This window comes from Portunus trituberculatus, chromosome 28 (genome assembly GCF_017591435.1).
Source record: "Portunus trituberculatus isolate SZX2019 chromosome 28, ASM1759143v1, whole genome shotgun sequence".
NCBI lineage: Eukaryota > Metazoa > Arthropoda > Malacostraca > Decapoda > Portunidae > Portunus > Portunus trituberculatus.
In genome coordinates, this window is record NC_059282.1 from 10,513,556 (window position 1) to 10,524,585 (window position 11,030).

General features: G+C 41.8%; 2 protein-coding genes across 5 annotated transcripts in view; both read right to left on the minus strand.

Annotated features, from left to right (window-relative positions):
• LOC123510100 (phosphoenolpyruvate carboxykinase, cytosolic [GTP]-like) overlaps positions 1–2,119 on the minus strand; it is a 23,914-nt gene extending 21,795 nt beyond the window's left edge. Inside the window, exon 1 of the mRNA XM_045264900.1 lies at positions 1,881–2,119. Within this exon, the coding sequence (XP_045120835.1) occupies positions 1,881–2,080 (200 nt within the window). The 5' untranslated portion in view covers positions 2,081–2,119. The remainder of the gene's footprint in view (positions 1–1,880) is intronic.
• A 2,333-nt stretch (positions 2,120–4,452) lies between these two features.
• On the minus strand, positions 4,453–10,451 carry LOC123510105 (methylosome subunit pICln-like). Of its 4 annotated transcripts, none has more exons than XM_045264913.1 (5): positions 10,194–10,451; positions 9,382–9,533; positions 8,014–8,208; positions 6,845–6,925; positions 4,453–5,848 (listed from the first exon to the last, which is right to left on the minus strand). In XM_045264913.1, the coding sequence occupies exons 1-5, from the start codon at positions 10,307–10,309 to the stop codon at positions 5,724–5,726; spliced, it is 669 nt and encodes a 222-aa protein (XP_045120848.1). In that variant the 5' UTR covers positions 10,310–10,451; the 3' UTR covers positions 4,453–5,723. The 4 variants fall into 4 exon arrangements, with proteins under 4 accessions (XP_045120848.1, XP_045120850.1, XP_045120849.1 ...); XM_045264915.1 differs by having other exon boundaries at positions 8,020–8,208; positions 10,194–10,450; XM_045264914.1 differs by having other exon boundaries at positions 4,453–5,845; positions 10,194–10,450.
• Positions 10,452–11,030: the final 579 nt, after the last annotated feature.

An 11,030-nucleotide genomic window follows, 5' to 3' on the forward strand; every position in this document is an offset into this window, starting at 1 on the left:
GTGTGTGTGTGTGTGTGTGTGTGTGTGTGTGTGTGTGTGTGTGTGTGTGTGTGTGTGTGTGTGTGTGTGTGTGTGTGTGTGTGTGTGTGTGAGAGAGAGAGAGAGAGAGAGAGTTCAAGGTTAAAATATAATCACTAAAGGAGAAAAGAGAAAGGAAGGAGAGAGAGAGAGAGAGAGTGTGTGTGTGTAAGCAGTGAAGTATTGCATCAGCTAGGTGTGTGTGTGTGTGTGTGTGTGTGTTTCAGTGTTTGATCTGCTGCAGTCTCTGACGAGACAGCCAGACGTTACCCTACGGAACGAGCTCAGAGCTCATTATTTCCGATCTTCGGATAGGGCTGAGACCAGACACACACCACACACCGGGACAACAAGGTCACAACTCCTCGATTTACATCCTGTACCTACTCACTGCTAGGTGAACAGTGAACAGTGAACAGGGGCTACACATGAAAGGAGACACACCCAAATATCTCCACCCGGCCTGGGAATCGAACCCCGGTTCTCTGGCTTATGAAGCCAGCGTTCTAACCACTGAGCTACCGGGCGTGTGTGTGTGTGTGTGTGTGTGTGTGTGTGTGTGTGTGTGTGTGTGTGTGTGTATATAAATGCAGTTATGTGATGTTTGTGTCTTTACCACCACCACCACCACCACCACCATCACCACCACCACCATTACATCACCACCTCTCCTTTAATGGCCATCAGACACCACCAAATATTTTTCTCCCCAGTGACAGAAAAAAGGAAAAAAAAATGGTATGTAGTTTTGGAGAATTCTGAAGCGCTTATGTAATTATTCAAGATTTTTATTAACTTTTTTTATTTGTCTATCTATTTACTGGAGATTATTTATTTCCTAACTTTATACACTAAGGTACTTGGGACCAATTTTTTTTTTTTTTTTTTTTTTTTTACACTGCACAAGTATATATGGTGCGCGTTTCTATATTCATAACACACACACACACACACACACACACACACACACACACACACGTAAGCACTTCTTAGGTTAATTCTTTCCTAGATCACTTTTTTTTCTTTTTCTCCCTAAATTCTTCGGAGGAACGACTCTCTCTCTCTCTCTCTCTCTCTCTCTCTCTCTCTCTCTCTCAGTTCCTTCTTTCTTTCCTAGTTCACTTTTTATTTCTTTTTTTTTTCTCCTTCATCTCTTCGTTTGTTTCTTCTTCACCGTCAGTAATTAGTCCCTTCAGTCCCATGACACGTTTCCATATTCATTCTGGTGACTATTTGGTGATTTTATACAGCTTCAGAAACTCATGTGAGGACTCAAAATAATGAAGACTTTGGCCATTAATCTTCTGACCTCCACAGACCTTTCCTAATGTCAATAAAATGATCTAATCGTACAAAAATTTCAAGGTAAAAATGTGTCCCAGTATTGCAGGGGTTAACACGAATGATCATCTTTTTCTTCCTTTGCTTCCTATCTCAGTGTTGTGCAACGCGTACCCACAACAAAATGCTGAATATTATGTAACGTCCTGTACCAATGAGACTTTCTTAACATGGGTAACTGGACACACACACACACACGCATACACACTTGATCTCTCTCTCTCTCTCTCTCTCTCTCTCTCTCTCTCTCAAAACCAACGACGGTATCACAGTCTCATGATCTTAATAACAGTTGGATTAAAAAAAAAATTCGTAAATTTCGACTACAAGAAAGCAAGAAAGCAACAGGTGTGCTTGCTCTCTCTCTCTCTCTCTCTCTCTCTCTCTCTCTCTCTCTCTCCACATAACACAGTATAACAGTCACCATCCCGGCGTCACTGTTATCACTCATCCACGTCACGACTTCACCAAACACGAGTGGAAAGATAAAGAGATAAATGAAAACGTTGTGGCTTTCTTACCTAGTGCACATTGCCAGATGTCTCCAAGCGGTGTACATGGTGAGGTGTAGGGGTGTAGGAGTGTTGGTGTATGGAGGTCTGTGTAGTACGGAAGAGACACGTGTACGGCACGGTGCGGCAAACAGCCTGGGTCCACCACCGCCGTCACTCCCACCTGTCGGGATGACCTGGAGTTGCCAGTTATCTTCCAGCCAAACCATCACTAACTTCAATTCCAACCGTGAAAAATGACACTTGTTTGATCACCCACATTATTCCTTCCATCTGGCATAAATTTTCGTGGTTTTCGAGTCTCAGTAAGTGCATTAGACCACTCAATCCTATGTTTGTAGGATTAAATACCATTTGTCTTCTACCGGCGAGTGTTTGAACTCCCACTATCGCACGTAATGGAAAGGAACGGTACTTTATCCCTACTAAATAGTATGACCCGTGTTCTGAAACGCTTTGCTCTCACCACAATCATTTCCAAAATTTAAAGATGATCACCTGGATTCTCAAGACTGTTTATGGTGTTAACAGTAAAAACCTTGTTCATCTGTCACTAGAACTGTAAAAACACTCTTAAAAACCACAAGTCACTTCAATTAATCGGTGAAATGACAAGTCACTTATCCACGCTAGCCTCATATCACCAAACTAACTGACAGGATGGCAGAGAATAGCTTGAAACCCTGGGAAAGAAAGTAAGAAGAGGCTGGGTTACAAAAGTATGCAGAGGGAAGGCAGCGCGGTCAGCGAGATGGGGGGGATGGGACGCGAGGAAGAGCAGGGCGAGGGAGGGATCTGGGAAGGAAGGAGTGGGTGTGCCTGGGAGGAAGGGAGGTAGTGGAGGTGGATATACAAGGGACACAGGTGGCCTACGTGACTTACCTGAATTCACGGCCACAATGCAGTAGGATGAGGTGCGCAAGTTTATAATAAATCCGTTTAATCTTCCCTGGTTCTGTGACAATACTTACTTGGTGTTTTCAGAGCTCGTATTCTCAAACTCTTCTGCGCTTCACTCCACTATTTCAAGACTTTATCTAAATTTACGATTTTATAAGGTGTTTTCATGGTTCTAGAGGCAGAATGTCAAGATTTCTATATCATTAACTGAAGAAACACTCATGAAAACCCGGTTAATCATCTCTATGGTTCTTGAAAACAGTCGTGGTGAGAGAACAAAGCTGTTCTGAATATGGACCCCAGAGCTTAGGAATCAACGTTAGTCTTATCTATCTCTTAAAGGACAATATAAAACACGTCCTACAGAGGTTGCTAAAAATAGAATATCTTTTTTTATCAATACATATGCCCTACAGGTAACTATATGCTCCTTTTATGGAGCATAATCCTTTAATCCCTTCAGTACCATGCCGCGTTTTCATATTCATTTTGGTTACTATTTAGCAATTTTAGGCAAATTCAGAAACTTATTTGGGGATTAAAATAGTAAAGATTGTGGCTATTAATCTTTTGATCTCCATAGACCCTTCATAATGCAAATAAAATTGTCTAATCATACCCAAAAATCCATGGTAAAAATGCCTCTCTGTATTGAAGGGTTAAAGATCAGCTATGCAGCCAGTCGTTTAATTTCCCATGATTTCTCCTCTCTTTCTGTGGCACCAAAAACTTCCCTCGCAAATATACATTCTCTATTTGTCTAAGCCAGTGCTATTCAACCTGGGTGGACAGTCCCCCTTATAGTGGACAAGATTAAGTGAGGGGTGAACAGCTGTCTAAGGGTGGACTACTGGGTGGACGTGATCCTCACCTGCACGTGTCTCTATAATATACAAGAGACTCTCTCTCTTTTCTCTCTCCTATATTTCTTAAAGTACATACTACATATTACATAGTCATAGAATTGAGATCTGAAACAGATTTTAAATATTAAAAACGTAAGATTTTTAATGAAATTTTTTCGGGGTGGGGTGGACAGCTTCTACTTAATCACCACTAGGGGTGGACGACATTAAAAAGGTTGAAGACCACTGGTCTAAGCCATTCATCTCTTGTACATACATTTGCTTCCTTTACCACCTCTCCTCTGCTCATCACCACATTCCCCGAGGTAAGGGTTTGGGGTCTGTCAGTATTCATCACCATCATTTATGTTTAACGTCACCACTTTCCCATTTAGCGTGGGCTTGGACAATAGATATCTGCTTTCCACAACTGGCGATCTTGTACCTTATGTTCTATTCCCAACAGGTCTTTCAATATTGCTAGTGTGGTGTGTGGTCTTGTGTGTAGGGGTACCAGCCTGAGGTAGACAAGAATTTTCTGAAGTTCAACATGTAAGAGAAAGCAAATTGTCCTCTAAACCTCATTGTTCTAATGGAAAACAACAAATTAGATAAAAAACAAAGGCTACTACGTATGTTTTAATTCTTATTCTCGTAACATTTTGTTGAAACATCTCCCCTAAACTGACCGTCTTCAACCTCTCTCTTCACACCACACTATTTTCAGTAGGTTTCTTTTTCCATTTCTTTTTTGTAGCCATAAGCTAGTGCACCTCCTACATAAAGAAAGTGAAACCTTGTCTTCCCTTCACATAATGGATGAAGACAAATAATTGTAAGAGCAATTCATATTTTATTACAAAAGCTTGAGGAGGAAGTACCGGCGTCCTTGGTCTGGCAAACCAATTCGTTACAAAATTTAATTTGTTCCAATAAACGTACGTCTTTCTCAAGGAGATAAACTCTGGCCTATCACAGCTAACCAAAGCTATTCCTCACATCATCATCATCATCACACACAAACACACACACGCACACAATGCCCTCATATCTTAACCTCTAGAGCAGGGGTTCCTAACCTTTTCCAGAGTACTCTTGAAGGTCCAGTACAGTACCTGTGTACCGCCTGGTTCCAGAAAATTTCAATTACAGCAAATATCAATTTCTTTACAAGTAAAACACACAAATGAACTAACAGCAATGAACACAACTCATTTTAATGTGAGGGATGAATCTGTTTCTTCTTCACCAGCTGATCAATGCCAGATTATCTTGTGTAAGGCAATACTTTACTCTTCTGAGAAATAAATTGATTTAATTTGACTAAAAATTGCATATAATCCTGAAAGTGCTCCTGTACCAGCTGGAAGGCCTTCACATACCACTAGTGGCACATGTACCACAGATTAGGAACCACTACTCTAGTGGGAGAGAACTCATCTTTACTAATATATCTTCACATATAAAAATCTCCAAGATTCATAACGAGCAGCATATGCAAGAGATCATTAAGACTGACACAACACTGACATGTAGGACAGATCACCTTCCCTGTGCAATCAGTGTGACACTTGGACACAGGACTGAGTTAACCTCACAGTGGTGCCAATGAAATGGTTTGGTCCTGACCTGAGGCAACTGAGTAACTAATAACCTTTGTTTGTCCTCTATTAAAAAAGCTTCTATAACCATTTTTCCAAGTGTTATTTACTGAACTGTGAACTGAATGCATGGCTTACTAGCTGTGTCCTGAGCAGAAGCAACCAAGAGTGAACAATGGGTTATCTTTGTCCTCTACTAAAAGCAACCAAGATTATTTTTCCAGGGGTTATTTGCTATAAGCAATGCTCTTTGTACTGTGTCATTTTCACTTCATTTAGACTGGAGTGTTCATGAGAGACACTGGTGTGACCACTACATTGTCTCCTGTCAGGCATGTATAAAAATTGAGAGCATTAAAAGAATAATTTGTCTGTAACATAGAGAAACCATCTCTACTTGTACCTGTTCTAATGTTATCCATGTGGTAATTACACCTCCCAAATGAGAAGCCTCCGTCCTGGCTAACTATGCACAGAATCACCTCAGCAGTGGGAAATTATTGGATTCAGTCGTCAGCGTCATCAAACTGGCCAGTCTCCATGGCCTCCTCTGTATCAACGTCCGCCTCTTGCTCAAGGTGGCCGGGTCCGGTGCTCCTGCCCCCAACTCTGGCCATGTCGTCCACTCCTGCTGGCATTACAAAACAATCTTATCCACTGCCATTATTTTTTCTTCTAAGCTGAGGCAGAGTGTGAGTGTGAAAGTTGTGTGCCTTGTTGCCATAATAAAACTCTGCAATACAGTGACTTTAGTCTGTCTAATCTTAAGTAGCTCTTGGATCCAAAACATATTGTAACTTATTGATAATATAATTGTTTTCATGTGAATAATACCCATTTTCTGTTGATCACCACACTTATCACGAGGAAAGCTTACGGATTTCCTCAAGACCTGACAACCACACATTACTCCAGGACACCATTCAGACCAAGACCCAGAAGGCACTTTAGAGCAGACAGACAATAGTATGCTGGTTAGTGTGCACTGTAGTTCATTAGTAAATGGTCAAATCTTTACTCCATATTGTAATGTTGTAATGTATCTAATAGTAAAATAAATAAACCTCATTATTGTCTTTCTACTGTGAGCCAACAAGCTTGGAGTAAATGATGCAAGTGGGCCTTTTTTTTTCTTCTAATTAATGCACTTTTTTTTTTTTTTTGTTGCCCTTGGCCAGTTTCACACTCTTACATAAAAAAAAAGTGTGTGGTGCCTTGTTGGGGCCACCTTGTGTGATATTGCTAAAACAATATAGGTAGAGCATTACTATCATCTCTCTTATTTCCCTTAAGAGTTCATGGATATAATTCACGGTCTAGAGAGCCAATGCTTACTTTACCACAGTTATCACACAATGGGAATCTGAGAAACACGAGGCACAGCACAGCAGCCAGTCGGCCATTTTCAGAAATGCCTTGTTCTCTCACCATAACAATTTTCCAAGGCCACAGAGACAACTAATTGGATTTTCAAGACAGTTTCTCCTTATGATAAACTAGAAATCTTGCCAATCTATAACCAGAACCATAAAAATATCCTGAGAACATAAGTATCTCCAACTAAAGCCTTTGGAAAGTAGCGATGGTGAAAGAGCAAAACGTTTCGGATTACAGGTCAGTGTCTTACCATCCATGTCGTCTTCATAGGGCACATGGTAGCCATTCTCATTCACTTCATACTCGCCCTCATCCAGGTTTTCCTCGTCATCTGTAAGGCAATAGCAAGTCAAGATTAATAAACTATCATCATTACTCTCATCAATGTTCCTTTCCCCTCACTCGTATTTTGACATTCATTCTCTTTCTCTCATCAAAATCTGCCTTAACTATAAAGAGATTCTGAGTAACTATTCATACACACACACACATCATTCACACACTTAGCCACACCAGGAGAGGAAGAGTCTCATTGGTGCTGAATCAATGGGGAGCTTTAAAAGATTAGACAAATTTATAGATGGTGATGATAGATGAAATTAACCACTTCAATACTGGGACACTTTTTTACTATAAGTCTTGGGTGTGACTAGACCATTTTATTGACATTAGGAAGGGTCTATGGAGGTCAGAAGATGGATGGCCACAGTCCTCCCTATTCTAATACCCACCTAAGTTTCTGAAACTGCATAAAACCACCAAACAGTCACCAGAATGAATATGAAAAACACATCATAGTACTGAAGGGGTTAAAAGAAGATTACACAAATTTATAAATGTGGATGATGGATGAAATTAAGTAGATTTGCTCATACAGGGACTGCCACATGTAGGCCTGACAGAACAGCCTCTTGCAGCTTCCTTCATTGTATTACCTAAGTTCTTATGTTCTCGTAGCAGACCTCACTACACCACAGGACCTCAGCCACCACACAGCTGGCCACTCCTACCCAAAGCATGCACGGATCTATAAATTACATAAAAAAAAATAAACAAAAAAACTAAGCTACTGAGAGAGAGAGAGAGAGAGAGAGAGAGAGAGAGAGAGAGAGAGAGAGAGAGAGAGAGAGAGAGAGAGAGAGAGAGAGAGAGAGAGAGAGAGAGGAGAGAGAGAGGAGAGAGGAGAGGAGAGAGAGGAGAGAGGAGAGGAGGAGGAGAGGAGAGGAGGAGAGAGAGAGGAGAGGAGAGGAGAGGAGAGGAGAGGAGAGGAGAGAGAGAGAGGAGAGAAGAGGAGAAGAGGAGACAAAGACCAAGACCAAGACAAAGACAAAGACAAAGACAGAGACAGAGACACAGACACAGAGACAGAAAACAGAAGACAGAGACACTGAAAGAGAGACAAAAGAGAGAGAGAATTACCGTCACCTTCTGGCCATGCGTCATCATCAGACTGGTCCTGTGGGTCGGGGTGCAGCGCCTGGCACTCGTTCAGGGCCTGGTACATGGGCTCCAGGGACATCGGGTCTGTGGGGATGAACTTGAGCTCTGTGCAGGCCGTCTCCTCGTCATCCTCATCATCCGAGTCTGTTCCTACTGTGATGTTTGGCGTGCCGGCTGAAATAAAGGTTTGTGGTGTACAGAGGGAGATGGTGGCATAGTGGATGAGGTGATGAACGTGGGATCGGGCAGATGTCCACGTGTAGGTTCGAATCCCACCACATACCGCTTTGAAGCTATGCCATTTCTCAAGTGGTTTAAAGTTACCTACATGTCACCATGATACCCAGGTTCTAGGTGGTTACACTAAAGATGTGCTTGGGTGGTGATATGGACCCTAATATGAGCACCACTATAAATAAAATTGCCAGCGTCACTAATGGGTGAAAGCCGAACAGCGCTTCCCACATATACTCTTCAAGTATGCCTACAGGCGCTATAGGCCATAACATAAAAAATTAAAAAAAGCCATAACAAAAAATAAATAAATAAATACTACTATGTCATGCATCTATTAATTATCATTTCTCTAATAGTAAGCCTCATTCTAGCATTTATAAGAATATACAGGATAAGAATTATTAAATCTTAGAATAAAATAACTTGAATTCTTCAGTTATAACAAAATTCTTCTATTTGTGACCCTTCAGTACTGGGATGCTTTTTAATGAGTTTGTGGTGTGATTAGATGATTTTATTGACATCAGGAAGGATCTACATAGGTAAAATAATGGCTGAGTTTTCCCTATTTTAATTCTTACACAAGTTTCTGAACCTGTACAATGTTGCCAAATAGCAAATAGAATAAACCTGAAAACGTGTCACGGTACTGAAAGGCTTAAAGTAAAGGAATCTATCTACACAAAGACATCCAGAAATATCCACCAAAAAGTTAAGTTTGTTGGCAATGGTAATGATTAATTGTCTGTTTGTAAAAGAAAAAGAAACAAAGGCACCTGCTCACTATACTAAGTAGCCTCTTTAGTACCAGGACACATTTCCATATTCATTCATTCATTTGGTAATTTTATACAGCTTCAGAAACTTATGTAAGGATTAAAATAGTGAAGACTGCAGCCATCAATCTTCTAACCTCCACAGACCCTTCCTAATATCAATAAAATGGTCTAATCGTACACAAATCTCAAGGTAAAAATGTGTTCCAGAACTGAAGGAGTTAAAAAAATCTATGCATGAAAGCCCTGATGTCACCAGTTTGTATCTAAAGGTGGATGGAAGGTAATGTAAGGTAATGGGAGGTAATGGAAGGTTGGCGTGGCAGAGTGTTACCCCAGGGCAGGTTGATGGTGGTGTCGACGATGAGGCAGAGACACGGTTGGTTCTGGTTGGATGTGTCCCGGCTCACAGCGTGGATGGCGATGTGTGGGTATGCAAGGGAGAGTGTGTGTTGCTCTGAGCCGTCCTTCACCCACGACACATGGCTGTCAAGGGGATAGTCATGAGAATGCTATGTGTGTGTGTATATCAAAAATCTAAAAAATAATGACTCCTATACCAGCTGAGGAGTCCCATTTCCTTTTTACTTTTCAGGGACAGGCATTGTTGTGGGCCTTTTTCTTTGAAAACATTTGTGTTGACTTTGGCCAATTGTCCCTCTTACATAAAGAAATATATATTCAACAGATGATTAAAATAATATCAGTATTTTCAATATTCTGACAGATTTTTTTTTATGGAAGAGGGGCTGGCCAAGGGCAACAATAAATAAAAAGAAAAAAAAGGCCCACTTGATTGCCAGGTAAGAAATCCAGGTAAGACATACACTGTAGAATCTCAGACACACACCACTCATCTCCCTCTCATTCTCACAGACACACACCACTCATCTCCCTCTCATTTCAGCCTCTTTACTCAATGTTATTACACTCAAAGGAACAAACAATCCTCACATCACCATTACACACTCAAGCTTATAGCATGAACAAGGCAAACAGCAAAAGTCGCTACCTTCAGTTTGCCTTAAATTCTAGCCCCCCTCCCTGCCCCCTCCTTCTCGTAGTCCACATAACCTTAAAAACTAACAAAAACACTGTCATACATCACTGTAAGTCACCAGCCAGTGATAAACAACAAACAGTCACCTCTCAGCTATGTAGAGAGTGCCCGGGCCATACACCTCCTCATGGATCCACAGCTTGGTGTTCTCCTGACGGTGCTTGATTCCCTCGACGGGCGGCGGCAGGTTCAGCAGCAGCATGTCTCCCTTGCTGAACGCGGCTGCTAATGCTTCAATACGGCGAATTGAGGCCTACACTTGCTTCTGTGGCGTGGGGGAGTCAGGAGAAGCTAGCCGCCATGTGTGTCGTGTCGTTTCCCGGGAAAATTATCATTGAGTCGTGGCAACTGAATCAGAGATAAGGATGCCATTGCCTGCCAGTCACACTCGCGCGGTATTCAAATGTGAAAGACTATTGCACTCTCTCTCTCTCTCTCTCTCTCTCTCTCTCTCTCTCTCTCTCTCTCTCTCTCCATGGCTATTTTCAAAGGCCATATAGATGACACACACACACACACACACGCGCGCGCGCCCGGTAGCTCAGTGGTTAGAACGCTGGCTTCACAAGCCAGAGGACCGGGGTTCGATTCCTCGGCCGGGTGGAGATATTTGGGTGTGTCTCCTTTCACGTGTAGCCCCTGTTCACCTAGCAGTGAGTAGGTACGGGATGTAAATCAAGGAGTTGTGACCTTGTTGTCCTGGTGTGTGGTGTGTGCCTGGTCTCAGGCCTACCCCAAGATCGGAAATAATGAGCTCTGAGCTCGTTCCGTAGGGTAACGTCTGGCTGTCTCGTCAGAGACTGCAGCAGATCAAACAGTGAAACACACACACACAAACAGTAATCTTTTCATTGGAAAACCCCAAGACTTACTTACACCTCCACAAAAACCTTGAAACATTCACGCTAACTCTCTATACTAAT